Source organism: Heptranchias perlo, chromosome 25 (genome assembly GCF_035084215.1).
Source record: "Heptranchias perlo isolate sHepPer1 chromosome 25, sHepPer1.hap1, whole genome shotgun sequence".
Classification (NCBI taxonomy): Eukaryota; Metazoa; Chordata; class Chondrichthyes; order Hexanchiformes; family Hexanchidae; genus Heptranchias; species Heptranchias perlo.
In genome coordinates, this window is record NC_090349.1 from 36017987 (window position 1) to 36034661 (window position 16675).

At 44.9% G+C, this 16675-nt stretch overlaps 1 protein-coding gene across 2 annotated transcripts in view; it reads right to left on the minus strand.

Annotated features, from left to right (window-relative positions):
• coro1cb (coronin, actin binding protein, 1Cb) overlaps positions 1 to 13140 on the minus strand; it is a 156166-nt gene extending 143026 nt beyond the window's left edge. Inside the window, exon 1 of one of the 2 annotated variants that reach the window (XM_068006008.1) lies at positions 10640 to 11665. In XM_068006008.1, the coding sequence (XP_067862109.1) occupies positions 10640 to 10916 (277 nt within the window). In that variant the 5' untranslated portion in view covers positions 10917 to 11665. Of the gene's footprint in view, positions 1 to 10639 lie in introns of both variants that reach the window. The other variant, XM_068006009.1, reaches the window with a different exon arrangement.
• Between the last annotated feature and the right edge of the window lie 3535 nt (positions 13141 to 16675).

Sequence of the window (16675 nt, forward strand, 5' to 3'; positions counted from 1 at the left end):
GCAACTGCACATGCGCAGTCAAATGCAGAAATCCGGAACTTGCTCTTCCTGGTTCGCCAGCAATCTGACAGATTCACCTTAAAGGGATATCGGTGGCTGTAATCAATAGAATCAATGGGCCAGCGCCAACTTGCTCTCCTGCCCACCTGGAAACTAACTAATATCGCCATAAAACAGGTACGCTCAGTTTTTTATTTCTAAACTAAGCTTTAACAGTGTGGTAAGTCTTAATGACTGCCAAACAACCTCTCTGGCACTAAAATTAACATTTAAAAATGTGGAGACTCATCACTCCTGATTTTAATAGTTTTAGGACATTTTTTAAAAATTAAATTATTTTTTACTTTTTCCTTCTGTCTCTCTTATCTTAGTCTTTTAATCTTATTCTCTCTTTATTTCGCTTTCTCTATGTCACTTTATCATAACTTACGAGGTACATCCGATTTTTGGTCTGCGCTGTTTGTCTATCAACTGTACTTCCTGGTTCTCACAGAGTGGCTTACTTCAAGCTGATCGGCTGAGAAGCCTTGGAGCTCCTTCCACCACTCACACAGCCCGGGAAAGAATGCTAATGGTTTTTGAACTTGCAGTTCAAGGACGTTGCTGCCAAAAAGAACACGGTAACTTAGTGGGTCAATTTAAATCTAATGAGCGATGACCACTGCTGGTTTGCCGCTCGGAGCAATTTACTGGCCAATAATATATTCTTCCATTTACTGACTTGAGTGGTCTTGCCTCTTGATAGTGCCCCTGTAAGCACAGATGCTTTTTATGCACAAGGTAAATACAAAATGTCACAATAACTTGCATTAATGTAACATTCATTACATCAGAAAGGCATCTAATCATGTATAAAACTTGCTGCACCACACAGTGGTGGGATGCAGGTACTTACTGACTTAGACTTTCTCTTCTCTTCCGTCCGCTCACCACCCCCCCACCCCACACACACAGACACATTCACACACACACACAAAGTTCTGACCCTTGGTAAAACCCAAGTTACGGAGCAAGATTGGTAGAGGGTTTGGATCAATCACCTGGGCAGCCCCTTGATTAGACAATGTCACAGAGTAGAGTGGAAGGAAAAAAAATACTTGCATTTAGGTTTTGCACTGTCACTGCTAATTATATCTGTTTCCCACTAGTGGGCAGAGGTCTGCAGTGACACATGCAAACTCTGCTCTTCACCTGAATAATATCCTGAAGTAGATGTTTTTATATACTATAGTATGGAGGGTTATTAGCTGAAACTTCAAGCCTCACTGTTTAAACACAACCCTGCAGTGCTCTTTTTAAATTGAGAAACCAAAGTAAAGTGCCAAGTCTCTGTCAAGTTTGAAAAGAGTATGAGGGATGACAGGCCAATGAGGAAGGTGTGATTAGGCAGCACCGAACCTAAGAAAGAACAAAAGAATATGCATTTATAAAGTGTCTTTTGCAACCTCAAGACAAACCAAAATGGTTAGCAGCCAATGAAATACTTTTAAAGTGTAGTCACTGTTGTAATGTAGGGAAATGCAGCGGCCAATTTGAGTACAGCAAGGGTCCCACAAACAGCAGTGAGATAAATGACCAGGTAATCTGTTTTAGTGATGTTGACCAGGACACCATCAGAACTCCCCTGTTCCTCTTGAAATAGTGCCATGGGATCTTTTATGCCCACCTGAGAGAGAAGACGGGACTTCAGGTTAACATCTCATCTGAAAGATGGCACCTCTGACAGTGAGGGTTGAACCCACGACCTTCTGATTTGGAGGTGAGTGTGCTGCCACTGAGCTGAGGCTAATATCCTTGATTTTAAAAGTGTGTAAATTGAAAGGGGAATGAAAGACTGAGGGAGATAAGGAGTTCCACCATTTTTTTACATTTATGTAAGACTATATAAAATAAAACTTTGGTTCCCTAGTTAGGCTTGACTCAGCAGGAAAGACTTATAGACCAGGAAAGTGCCAGGTCCATCCTACGTGTGTACTGAATTTGTGATCTCAACTGGATGGCAGTAGGGATGCTACAATTCACTTTCGAACCAATGGGTTATGAAGAGAGGAAAAACAGCCAGGGTTCCTACTTCTGCTCTCTATTCAGTGAATCCTGCTGGAAAGTATGTGTGTGTGGACGCAAGGTAATACAGGAAAACTGGATTGGGCTTGGATGTGAAGCCTCCTACAGTTAATTAACCTACCAACACTCACTGTCAAGTCTGACACAGGAATGATCACTTGAGCAAGATACTGGATGGATGCTGGAGCCCGTGGAACATACAAGCATCAAGAAGTTAACACTTGCAATAATTTTTTATATACCTGTATAAAATATATTGAAATATCTGTATAGAAATATTTTCTATATCCTATTACATGTACTCAAACCCTTCCAATATAGAATAGAATGGTTACAGCACAGAAGGAGGCCATTCGGCCCGTCAAGCCCGTGCCGGCTCTCTGCAAGAGCAATCCAGCTAGTCCCACTCCCCCGCCCTTTCCCCGAAGCCTATCTTAGTGACTGTCTTATATTTATGACCTCTAGTTTTGGACTCCCCACAAGTGGAAACATTTTTTCTATACTACCCTATCAAATCCTTTCATTATCTTTAGGACCTCTATCAGGACACCCCTCAGCCTTCTCTTTTCTAGAGAAAAGAGCCCCAGCCTGTTCAGCCTTTCCTGATAAGTATATCCTTTCAGTTTTGGTATCAGCAGCCAGTGCACAATTTTCCAAGCTGAGCATGCTCAGGTCCATACAAGTTCCATAAATAATTGATCATTAAAACAAATCCATAAAAAACACATTCTGTCAAATATGCATCAAGTTGATGTCAAATAGAATTTCTTAAGCCAGACAGCTTGATTAAACAATCACCTGTAGCAGAACAGGTAGACAGCTATTCAACAGGAGTTTCAACCAATTGGTGCATGTAAATGAAAGCTACAGAAATATTTGAACAGAGAGATTATGGCAGCTGGCTTGGGAATGTTTCAGGAAACACCCAGTACGTGTTACAGCCTGGTCTGAAATCTCTGCTACACTGAAAGTATGCATCATAGCCAGCTTCTCATCTTCCATCATTTTTATTTCCCTTGCCAATTTTTCTCTGCCAATTTTGATTCATTGCTGGGGTACTGTTCATAGGCAATGGTTGCCCTCTAGTACTTTTCCCAGTAGGAGTTGCTGGAGAACCAATCAGGAATAGAAACGCCAGTTCCCTCCCCCCTCCCTTCCTTGAGGGCAGCTGCAGTGCCGCTACCTCCACCATCCTTGCCAAGATCAGCTAACTGAGCACTCGTCAGGGATATCTGGTCTGTGTGACTCATTTACTCACTGTGCCATCAAAGGGCTCAGCCCCATTTGAATTAATTTTTAAACCAGTTATACTTGACCGGTGATGCAATAACACCATCATCTCACCGACAAGGTCAGGCAGTTCTGTAGATATGCAGCATGTTAAAATAGCTGTGTAGGATAGTTAAGCTGAAACCAATTGGTGAGATTTTATACTTTGGCGCCAAACTGGTGCGATATTGGCAGGGCATCCGCGGCGTCAGCCCAATGCAGCAGTCGGGATGCTTGACCCATTTTCAGGTTCGAGCCCATTAACATTTTTCCGATGAGCTGCAGGCGTCAAACGGGCAGCCATCAGCCGCTTGCTGGTTTCCTGTGACGGAAAATCCTGCACTTTTGCTCCTTCTGGCTCCACAAAAATTTAAAATAGAACAAAAAATTTCACTTTTTTGGCGAGGCCTTCCTTTAATGAACGTTGGCTCGAGGCCTTCCTTTAATGAACGTTGGCTCGAGGCCTTCCTTTAATGAACGTTGGCTAGGCCATTCAACGCCTGGAGAAAGTGAGACTAGTGTGCACCGTGCATGCTCCGCCCATTTCTCAATTAAACCCCGATTTGCACATTTAAATGGTCTCCTGTCTATTTTGGGCAGTAGTTAATTGAACAGCCAGTGCAAACGGAATTGTTAAATCATTAACTGCACCATTATGCATATAAGCAATCAGTGTTAAATCAGTCTATGAACTGTTGCTAAAAATCTGAAAGTCTAGAACCCAGATCCTAAATAATGTAAAATCATAAAATGTGCACAATAAATTTATATACAAAAAAAATCCGTAATGTCCTGTTACCAGCCCTTTCTCAACATGAAAGCACAGCACCACCTGCAGGTAAATACCAAGCAATCTGCAATTAAATACTACCAATTTATACTGTTCTTTAGGTTCGGGTGCATGCCGACAATCCACCTAAAGTGAATTCATCCATGATCACAGCTTTGGGAAAGTGTACTCCACAGGCAGCCTGGACTATTTATCCTGGTTATTGTAAACTAAAAGGCTAAAGAAATTGGAAAATGCTCCAGTTTTCAAATGCCAATATAAACAGGGATTGTATGATAGAGACCACATCAAAGGTTGATGCAGCCATTTTCTTAGCCTGAATGTAAAGGATGAGCAAAACTGTTACCCACAACAGTAGCAGCAGGGACCATCGCTATAGTTCTATTTGATTGCTGCGCATTACAGTCAAGCCCAATTCTGCCCCACCCGATGTCCACGCACGTGCGTGCACACACTTTCTAGTGGTTCACTAGATAGCAATCAGGAGTAGCTAATTTCCTCCTTCACTAGCCCAAGGATAGATCCAAACTCTTGTGTATATATAATAATCTGAGAAATACAATCTAAAATGACTTCCTCTCACTTGTGCTTTTTGCTGGTTAGCTGCTGGGACTACTCTGGGGTCCAAGGTCCTATGCAGATACCAAATAGACAGAGATGGGTAGTGAATGATTAGCGACCAAAGTGCATAGACTGTGGCTGGGCACACAAAGTGTGTAATAGTCAGGCACAGAGTAACTAGAGACCCAGAGGGCAGAGTGTGGCTGAGCACAGCGACTAGCTACGCTGGATGTATAGCAGTAGTACAAGGCACCAAAAACCCAATACGGAGGAGTCCCCAGCCAGCAAAGTGACCATAGATACAAACAACAGCAACCAGAGTTTTTTTTAAATTCGTTCACGGGATGTGGGCGTCGCTGGCGAGGCCAGCATTTATTGCCCATCCCTAATTGCCCTTGAGAAGGTGGTGGTGAGCCGCCTTCTTGAACCGCTGCAGTCCGTGTGGTGACGGTTCTCCCACAGTGCTTTAGGAAGGGAGTTCCAGGATTTTGATCCAGCGACAATGAAGGAACGGCGATATATTTCCAAGTCGGGATGGTGTGTGACTTGGAGAGGAACGTGCAGGTGGTGTTGTTCCCATGCGCCTGCTGCTCTTGTCCTTCTAGGTGGTAGAGGTCGCGGGTTTGGGAGGTGCTGTCGAAGAAGCCTTGGCGAGTTGCTGCAGTGCATCCTGTGGATGGTGCACACTGCAGCCACAGTGCGCCGGTGGTGAAGGGAGTGAATGTTTAGGGTGGTGGATGGGGTGCCAGTCAAGCGGGCTGCTTTATCTTGGATGGTGTCGAGCTTCTTGAGTGTTGTTGGAGCTGCACTCATCCAGGCAAGTGGAGAGTATTCCATCACACTCCTGACTTGTGCCTTGTAGATGGTGGAAAGGCTTTGGGGAGTCAGGAGGTGAGTCACTCGCCACAGAATACCCAGCCTCTGACCTGCTCTCGTAGCCACAGTATTTATATGGCTGGTCCAGTTAAGTTTCTGGTCAATGGTGACCCCCAGGATGTTGATGGTGGGGGATTCGGTGATGGTAATGCCGTTGAATGTCAAGGGGAGGTGGTTAGACTCTCTCTTGTTGGAGATGGTCATCGCCTGGCACTTATCTGGCGCGAATGTTACTTGCCACTTATCAGCCCAAGCCTGGATGTTGTCCAGGTCTTGCTGCATGCGGGCTCGGACTGCTTCATTATCTGAGGGGTTGCGAATGGAACTGAACACTGTGCAGTCATCAGCGAACATCCCCATTTCTGACCTTATGATGGAGGGAAGGTCATTGATGAAGCAGCTGAAGATGGTTGGGCCTAGGACACTGCCCTGAGGAACTCCTGCAGCAATGTCCTGGGGCTGAGATGATTGGCCTCCAACAACCACTACCATCTTCCTTTGTGCTAGGTATGACTCCAGCCACTGGAGAGTTTTCCCCCTGATTCCCATTGACTTCAATTTTACTAGGGCTCCTTGGTGCCACACTCGGTCAAATGCTGCCTTGATGTCAAGGGCAGTCACTCTCACCTCACCTCTGGAATTCAGCTCTTTTGTCCATGTTTGGACCAAGGCTGTAATGAGGTCTGGAGCCGAGTGGTCCTGGCGGAACCCAAACTGAGCATCGGTGAGCAGGTCATTGGTGAGTAAGTGCCGCTTGATAGCACTGTCGACGACACCTTCCATCACTTTGCTGATGATTGAGAGTAGACTGATGGGGCGGTAATTGGCCGGATTGGATTTGTCCTGCTTTTTGTGGACAGGACATACCTGGGCAATTTTCCACATTGTCGGGTAGATGCCAGTGTTGTAGCTGTACTGGAACAGCTTGGCTCGAGGCGCAGCTAGTTCTGGAACACAAGTCTTCAGCACTACAGCTGGGATGTTGTCGGGGCCCATAGCCTTTGCTGTATCCAGTGCACTCAGCCGTTTCTTGATATCACGTGGAGTGAATCGAATTGGCCGAAGACTGGCTTCCGTGATGGTGGGGATATTGGGAGAAGGCTGAGATGGATCATCCACTCGGCACTTCTGGCTGAAGATGGTTGCAAACGCTTCAGCCTTGTCTTTTGCACTCACGTGCTGGACTCCGCCATCATTGAGAATGGGGATGTTTGCAGAGCCTCCTCCTCCCGTTAGTTGTTTAATTGTCCACCACCATTCACCATAATGTGAGCATTAGTGAGGTTAAGGTAGCCAAGTTCCCAGAGGTCAGCAGTTCAGTTCTACTTTCATAGAATCATAGAAGGTTACAGCACGGAAGGAGGCCATTCGGCCCATCAAGTCCACGCCGGCTCTATGCATGAGCAATCCAGCTAGTCCCACTGCCCCACCCTATCCCCGTAGCCATGCACATTTTTTCATTTCAAGTATTTATCTAGTTCCCTTTTGAAGGCCATGATTGAATCTGCCTCCACCACCCCCTCAGGCAGTGCATTCCAGATCCTAACCCCTCGCTGTGTAAAAAAAGTTTTTCCTCATATCACCTTAAATCTATGCCCACTGGTTCTTGACCCTCTGGCAATGGGAATAGTTTCTCCAGGTGACTTATCTATTTTAAGTCCAGCTAGCCTTTATAGTACCTCTTCTATCTCAATTTTTAGCCCATCCAGTATCTTAACTGTATCTTCCTTTACCGAGACTCCTTGGTAAAGACCGATGCAAAGAACTCATTTAATACCTCAGCCATGCCCACTGCCTCCATGAGCAGATCTCCTTTATGGTCCCTAATAGGCCACACCCCTCCTCTTACTACCCGTTTACTGTTAACATGCCTGTAGAAGACTTTTGGATTCCCTTTTATGTTGGTTGCTAGTCTATTCTCATACTCTCTCTTTGCCCCTCTTATTTCCTTTAATGGTATTTTCCCATCTGAAAAGATGCTGCGCTTTCCCCAGATGATGACAAGATATTTTAAGATAATAAGAATATTTAAAGTGCCTGTTATTTCCTTTGTTGTGTCAAGCAATTAGTGACTTTTGTGCAATTTTATTACAATACTTTGCAGTGCTGCTTGTGGGCCAGGAGGAGCAGGAATGCTTCTCCCCGGCCCCCCCAAGCTAACCTGCCGCGATCTGCCGACCCCTTGGGGCCCTGGTGTCTGTCAGGGGGAAAGGCGAAGGTCCGGCCGACTTTAATGGCACGACCTCATTAGAATTTTTTTCTCCGTTTTCCGCCTGGCAGCCAGCCAGTTTGATGTGTGTGTGAGAGCACTGAGTGGGGGTAGGGAGCATCCAAGATCAGGTTGTAACTTTGACTTTTGTGATTGATTCTTAAGTATATCTCTGTCAGTCTAGAATTCAGGGATCAGAATTTAGAATGTTTACATTTCTAACTATCATCAAAACATAGATGATAATTAGAGGCTTTTTATTTGTGTTCAAAATTCAACTCAACTCAAGATGAGGAAAGGCATGATGTGTGTGTGTGTGTGGGTCTCTCTCTCAACTTAATGTTTTCTGATGACTGGACAAAGTAAATTTTCCTCAGAATGCATTAGAGATGGTATAGGAATAGAGTTCAGCAGATTTAAGCTTATGAAGTTCCATCTTCTGGTGGAAGTGAGCAGCAGCAAGATGATTGTGTGTCACAGACTGGTGATGCCGAAATAAGGAGTGGACAACATACATAATAAATCTAATCTATTATAGATTTATAATTCAAAACCAACAAGAAATGTTACAGATGTATAATCAGTAATCTGTCATGTTTTTCTTTCTCTGTTGCTCTCACACATAGCCTCTCTGTTTTAAAAAAAACCTTTTGAAATGTGTCCTCTGTCAAATCTGATCAACTGATCAAATTTTAGTGTGTGGTATCTTTCTAAAGTCTTGGGTATGCCATTGTTGCTTTCCCTAATTCATAGGTCCTGAGGTCAATTATTGTGCCCCCAAAAAACGTCAGCTATTTCAGCACAGTGCATAAGTTAGAATTGTGTTTAGAAAAAGCTCAGACTAGACTGGTCTAAGTAGAATCTAGTATTTAGGCCAAATGGATAGATTTTTAATGAGTGGCAAGGGGATTGAAATCATGCTGTTTAATATTAATAACGAAGTCAACACTGCATTCATAAGAAATTTCTAATTTCTTATGAATGCAGTGTCATTCTAATTTCTTATGATGAAAGTATTAGAAATTTTGGCTAGGGCCTTTATCAAAAGAGCAGAAAATGAATTTCATATGAATACATTAACGTGTTTTTTTAAACTAATATTGCACAGTACAATTTAAACCCCTAAGTGTCATGCAAGAGAAATTCATAGAATCTACAAAGGGGACACTGACAGGATCATAGCACCAACGGCATCCATTATTGTTAGAAATTAGTAACAATATAAAGAAATTGTAACAGTTAGTGTTTCAGCAAGTACGTAGTGTCTTTGCAGTATGAACATTCCGGCAGAGGCAACCCGGCAGGTTGGTTCTCAGAATATCATTCCGGCAATAGAGTGTAGCATGATCGTCATCAAGACAACACATAAAAATAGATTCTCCCGTGCCTCCTAACGACATTAGAGGAGAAATTGGACCCCGTTTGTCTGTTTCTGATTAATTGATCACAAATCGATTTCACCCATCCCCTCCGATCTCAGTGGAATCCTGTACACTCAGACTCAGCCTCCATAATCATTAGAATTTTTAAATTCGCTAGTTAAAAACATTGCACTTCAGTAGTGGGGCACTCGATTGGTCTCCCACGCTGAGGGTAAGGGAGGGGGGTGATGTCAATTCTTCAATTGTTCCTGGCCCTAATCTCTAATCAGTAACCCCCCTCCTCCTCCCGCAGGAAAGAGTGCAAAAGTTGGACAAGCACAGGATTGGACTCAGCTGGTATGCAACTCCCTCCCTCAACCTCAGCACGGGAGGCCCACTACTCAGTCAAATAGGCTTCAATTAACATTCAAAGAATGTGGATCATTGCCAGCCACCACTCCACCCACCGCTACCTCCCCCCAGCCACCACTAACCACCCCCCCTTACCGGCCACCACTACCTCCCTCCCCAAAACCCCACCCCCCAGCCACCACTACCTCCCCCCACCCCCTTCCCTCAGTCACTGCTACCTCCCCCCCTGCCCACTGCTTCCTCCCCCCACCCCAGCCACAGCTATCTCCCTCCACCGCCGGCCACAGCTACCTCTCCCCCCAACCCCCCACCCCCTGGTCACCGCTGCCTCCCCACCCTCACCACCGGCCACCGCTACCTCCCCACCCCCTGGTAACCGCTGCCTCCCTACCCCCACCCGCCTCTATCTCCCCCTTACCAGTCCTGGCCACCGCTACCTCCCCTCCCGCACCCACGGCCGCTGCTACCTCCCCCCGCCCACCACCGGCCACCGCTCCCTTCCCTCAGTCACCTCTACCTCCCCCCTGCCCATTGCTTCCTCCCTGGCCACCGCTACCTCTCTTCCCCCAACCCCGGCCACAGCTACCTCCCACCGCCGGCCACCTCTACCTCTCCCCCCCCAACCCCAATCCCCCGGCCACCGCTGCATCCCCCCTTACCACTTCTGTCCCCCGCTTCCTCCCCTCCCCCACCCCCGGCCACCGTTTCCTCCCCACCCCACCCCTGGCCACTGCTACCTCCCCCCCCACCAACTCCCGGCCATCGCTCCCTTCCCTCAGTCACCGCTACCTGCCCCCTGGCCAGTGCTTCCTCCCCGCTCCACGGCCACCGCTTCCTTTCTCCGCCCCTGGCCACCGCTACCTCCCCCCGCTCAACCCATTACTTGGTGTCGGGTTGTACAGCAAGTGTGGTAAATAGGGTGGCCAGGTGAGCTCCTACCGGACCAATGCAACACTGCTCTAAACCAACTGCCAGGACGTACATAAAAGTCCCCCAGTGATCAGTTGACTCTCCCACTCCTGATATTGAAGGAGATTGACAACATACCAGTACCAGTATAGTGGCAAAAAACCTCCATATTTAGCATTCCTTGGTACCATGCATGGATGCTACAAACTATTTGTAAAAGAAAATTACCAGGTTTCTTCTGGACATCTGGCCTCTTCTCCTTTGTCTGCTCCTTTGTCTCAAATGCTTTTTTAATATTAGAAACATTAATGACCTCCTCAATATCAGGCTTTCTCTCAATCAAATTTTCTGCCATCTTGGACCTCTGCTTTTCTGCATCTGCAGACCCCACATGATGTTCTGGCAGTTTATGCTTTGCAGCTGCATCAACAGCAGTTTTAATCCCAGTGTGTGAACGTGTAGCCCCTGGCTTGTAGACACGCTCTTTTTCTTGCCCAACTGTCATGGCCCTGGAGTCAGTAGCTCTTCTGCTTGGTTCAGGTGCACTGGTCTGTCCACCCTTCAGGTTTTGACCAAACTTAACCTCGCTGCTGATGTTTTGGGTAGATGATCCACCAATGTCTGCTTGGTCATGTCCATCAACTGGCCTGCTTGGAGGAGTTTTACACAGTTCACTATCTTCTGAAGTTTCGTCAACCTCCCTAACTTGCCCCTTCTGTGGGGTTTGATCAGTTTTGCTAGCCTGATCACCATGTACAAGAAGATTGTATTTCAAGCCTTGTGTTGTGTGATCTGATTGGTTGTCTTCAGTCTTGTAAGAGTTGACATGCTTCACATTGAGTTCCTTCCTCTGTATACTCTGTACTATTTGATCAGATTTATTGAGCTGATCTCCTTGCTGGGACAGATTGTCCTGTCCACTGCTGTCAGTATTATGAGATGGACTGACCTCTTTGATATTTACGTCAAAGCTGGCCTCTCCACTACAGACAGTTTGGGCTGCATTTACTTTCTCTCTAACCAGTGCAACATGGTCCAATCCAAACCCATGCGCACTTTCCAGAACTTGGTATGGTGAGGCACCTTTTCCGTTCTGATCAGACTTGCTGGCATTCTCATCCCACACAGCTTGCTCTAGATCACTGCTCCGTACCCAATCAACTTGGCAAGATGTGCTGGGCTGTCCTTTGATATTAAATCTGTCTACCTCGCTACATGGTGCACTTGGGCTTAACGAACTGCCCAGTTTGGTCTCCTCAGCCTGGCTGAAATCACAACAAACATCAGTCTTCGAAGTTTGGTTTGACTGACTGATCTGCTCACAGACCATGGCATGGCTGGACATGTTATCCATTTGTGCCTCCTCTCCAGTAATGGAAGAGCTGGATTTCCTCTCAGGATCATCATCTTGTGCAACATACCTACTCTCTTCAGCAGACACAGCTCTCTTCAGCACAAATTTATTTTTATCTATTTGATTCCATTCACCAGCTTCTAGACTTAGTTTTCTGTATTCGGAAGGACTATATTGATCCCTTTGTGGGATCTGATTGCACACACCTACATCTCCACAAGGAATTGCACTCAGATCTGATGAATAGCTTGCTTCATTGAGTTGGCTAGCTTGTTGATTTGGCTTCGTGATGTATAGCTCAGTCTGAGAGAGAAAACGATTTAGACTTCGTTCACTTCCACACACCTTTACTTTTTCATCCATAGTGTGGTCACCTTCTGGATTTTCCCCCAAGGTATTCTTACATGAATCTGCTGTTGTGTTTTCAGTTCCTTCTCCTTTGACATTTTGTTTTTCTGCTTCCTGCTTACTGTGCTTCTCCACTAACACAATCTGGTTTACGGCCAACTTAGACAGGCCTCCATCTATTTCACCTACTGTCTCAACAATCTCTTTTTGCTCATTTACAACAGGGTTTGAGGAGATCTCACCTTCCTGAGTGTTCTGTTCTCCAGGTGGTGCCATGCTCAAGCTCTCAGTAGTTTTGCAGTTACCTTCTTTCTTCAGCCACTGCTCATTCAGTGGTCTCTCCTCAAACAATCGTTCAGTGGGTTCTGGAACAGTATTGTTTGGTTCTTTGAGTTTCTTCATCTCATTGCCACTCACACTTTCTGAGCTACTTTCATTCTGCTGGACAGCCGGACATTCACCTTCCTGCTGTTGCCGAGCGGGCTCATTTTCCACAACTGCCCTGCACGTTGAAACAATGCACGCATTTTCCTCGATCCATTTCTCCCCAGCTAAACCCAAACCACCTTTAATTTCTGCTTCCATTCTGTCATGAATGGAAGAAGCTTCCTCTTCAGAGTTAGCATTTTCTATACCCTTCTCACTTTTTACAACAGTAGAATCCGGTTTCCAAACAGAATTCTCTTCATCCATTTCCTCAGTGTGAAGCTGTCTCTTGGCCTCCTGGTGCTTCACTCTTTCTTCAGGGAGTGAAGTTTCTGTGCCACGCTGCTTCTCACTGCTGTGGAAGGGAGCAACAGACTCCACTTTGTTCAGGCTCACTTCAGTATTAGTACTTATTGCTTGGTAGAGGCTGTCGTCATCTAGCCTTTCCTGGGTTTCCTCAACGTCTTCAAAGCTTTTTATTTGTTCCATTTTAACTCTTGATAAAGAGGGAGAAAAAAAATACAAGTTGTAACAGAAAGCAGAGCCAGTTTAAGAGACAACCAACCTCCACTGAATGTGCAGCAGACACTGTCCTTTTAAAGTTATGTATTTGGATGCCTTGCCATAGTGCTCATCCCTTTCCTACTAAGGTGATGTAACAGACTAGATTAAGCAGAAACTAACCAGGAGACAGCTGATTGGCTGGGTTTAACTGAGTTGAGTAATACAGAATGACTTATGCCAAGAAAATCCGCTGCAGTAAAGATAAACAGGCAATGAAAGCCAGTTAGGAGGCATACACACTCTTCATGTTCGACTTCCTCCAACCCAGTTTGTTTAATGTTCCTCGCCCATGGACTCTTACTATTTTTTTGCTGGAGCTGAACCAGAAGCAAGTTTTGCAGAGAACACACACTGAGAGCAGCTGAGGTGAAGACTCTGGCAAACTGTGATGCAGTGGTATGCAATGGCACAATCCCTTATCTTGATCGCTGACCTCTAGTTTACATATCAACATGGCTTGCTTGGAATGTATCAATGATCAGAGTAACCCCTACATCTGTTCATTGGTTAAAACAAATATCTGTGTTCTTTAAAGAGATAGAATCTCAATTATTTACACTGGTTGTTGGCTGTGAAATTTGTTGACTGCTGCAATCTGTGTTTGACGGACACAGTGCAGTTACTTTCAATCACAGAGAGATTTAACTGTCTTGAATATGATCTATTTTCTCCTCCCAACCATCATTCATACTGAGGCCTAGCTCGTCAATTTGTGGAGGAATTAAAGACTTGCCCAACTAGAATCTGATGCCTCAGTTGGTAAATGTAACTGAGCCATATAAGCCATAAACGCGCCAGGTTCAAATCCCAATCTGTGATAAATCAGCTGATTTCAGCCGGGGAGCTCACGTTTTGTCTCAACTGCCAAGCTAAAAAGGAGGAAATACAAAGAAAAACTCAGCTAGATTCCTCCCTGATAGCTATCCAACAGCTGTGTGAGAGAACACATCTGCCTGGACAGGGTTAGGTTTGGCTGTGATATGTAAAGAATATGTATTTGGGTCAGGTACTGAGAAGAGAAATGATAACACGTGTGCTACTGTACTCTAGTTTGAGTAAGCACCTTGAGAGAAGATAAAGGCAGGAAGTACTCACATTCTTCACTGCCGACGGCCACATATTGGCTCTCTATTGTGCTGCATCACCACATTACCTGTTTTACACTCTTGCTGCTGCATCCAGTGAATTCTACCAAGCACCAACCTCCGATTATCCTATTATCAGGTCATCATTTCTGCTTACTGAACAGAAAACAGGCATGTACTTAGAATACTCCAAAAGACAGTTAATGGATTAACCACCTCAATGACCAGCTCTTTATATTTGCCTTGGAATAAAACTAAACAAAACCCAACATTCTTAGAGTTTGGTTGGAAAAAGGTCCTCCACCATAGGTGGAAGGGTAGCCCCATTTATCAATGATCAGTAGTTCAAAAGGAATGGAAGAAAATAAAATCTTTGTTCCTTCCTATAAATCATGCTATCTTCCACTGCTGGAAAAAGACTATGAATATCAGATACAGAGCTAACTCAATGGATTGATTGGTAAGCTGTTCAGACCAGGTTAGGTCCCAGGCTTGATAATCAGCTGATCTCAGCCGGGTCAACAATTGGGGCACTCCAACTGGTCTAAACACTCTTTGTTTAGGGAGGGGGGGAAATCAGCCAGAATTCCCACTTCTAATCCCATGATTTATTCCCCCTCCAAGAAGTGCTGAGGCTAGTTGTAGTATCCCAATCACCATAAAATCAGTTAGCAGACAAGTGATGGAACCTGGGACCATCCTGCTTTGTAAGTAAGGGAGGGGAGTTCCACATTTGTACTTTAACAGGTTTTTTTGTATATATAGTCCACACCTATGCAATTAAGACAATACTACTATAATTTAAATCCCACACACATGTGCCACGTCACAGATGGTGGGCCTGAGTCGAAATCTCAGGCTTTCAGGATTTCCCTTCCTCCACCCCCAGAACCAAATGTTACAATTCAGTTAATACATAGAAACAATTCATAAGTAAACCTCATATTTTCCTTTTACTTTACATAGCCTCCAGCTGCAAACCATTCTGAGCTTCAGATGCGAATAAAGTGTGTAGGTTTCACTCCAATTGGCTCTGTAATCAGATAGTGTCAGCCACTGGGTAAATGAGTGGTAGGCCCTCACCTTTGTCTATATGGCAGAGGAACAGGTAATTTGCCACGTGTTTCATCCCAATCCGATCACACACACTTTTATTATTCTTTTACAAAACAGATTTTGTGTAAATTCATTAGTACAGAAATTCTCCTCTATTCCTCCTCCCCAAGAAGAGTATCCTGTGGGTTAACACTCTGCAGCAACAAAGCAATTTGTTGAAAGGTTATTGCACTCTGAAGTTTCTATGGCAACAGCAGTTTAAACAAGTCCAACACAACCTAGAAAAAAGCCAAAAAATACTGCACTGGTGAAGTGTTTGTTGGGTAATGTTGACATTAGCTTAGCTGGTAAAAGCCACACTATTTTTTTCCTCATCTTGTGCTTCAGTTGGCAAAGTCTGTAGAATAATTTAGTTCAGCCAGCAATGTGTAACACAGGGTCAAAATTTCTTTAAAAAAAAAGGGGCAAGTGGGCTAGTGGATTGCTCCTCCAAAAGCAGTGCAAATTGGTGTACATCAACAGGGTTTAGAGCATGCTGGCCCTGAAATTCTGCGGAGGTTCTCCCCGTCTCCTGCTGTAACTCTGACAGGAGACCAGTGGAACCCCAGTGGAATTTATGGGCTACTCCCCCACTTTCTTTTAAATGAACATTTTCTGTGCTTAGCAAGGTGAGTTAGAAAGGTTAACCCTTCTTTTCTCTTACAGACCTTCTGTGTATTCCCAGCGTTATCCGTTTTTAGTTCAGATTTCCAGCACTTGCAGTACTTTCTTTTTATTTCAGGGACATTAGTGCTAGGGAATGGAACGCATCCCCATTTCAGGCGCTCAGCGTCAGCATCAAGCACTTCCAATTGAGGTATAGCAAGTACAGCCAGCATTCGCTCTCTCTATTTTGCCCCAACAATAAGCTCTGGCCCCCATCTCAGAAGACATCCCCATTACATTGCACCTATCCTTGTGGTGTGAGATTGTCAATTTAGCATCAATTGGGTGTCAAGTTGGTGCCAATTTTATACTGTTGGCTTACATCCCACTAAGAACTGTCTTGAGACTACCCAAATTCATTTCATTTAGGATCCTTATAGCCAGAAAGAACACATTGGGAATCTGTGAAAATTGTAGCCCTCCCTACAGGGAGCAACTAGCTATCTCCCAGAACTTACCATGCTATCTCTTTCTTCCAGCCTGAGCACCAGCACTCTTCACCTTCTTGAAGCAATACTTACACAACTAGCCCTTCACATTGCACTTTAGTTATGGAGCCTCCAACTCTTTATCCTGCATTATGACTATATAGTCTCCTAATACACAAGAACTGCCTTACACAGCCCTAAAACCCCTTCTCCACTTTAGCACTCTCATACTCCCACATCTCCTACTTTATTTCTCCTGTACCACTTGGCATGCACTCAACTACCAGTCTTACCTCAT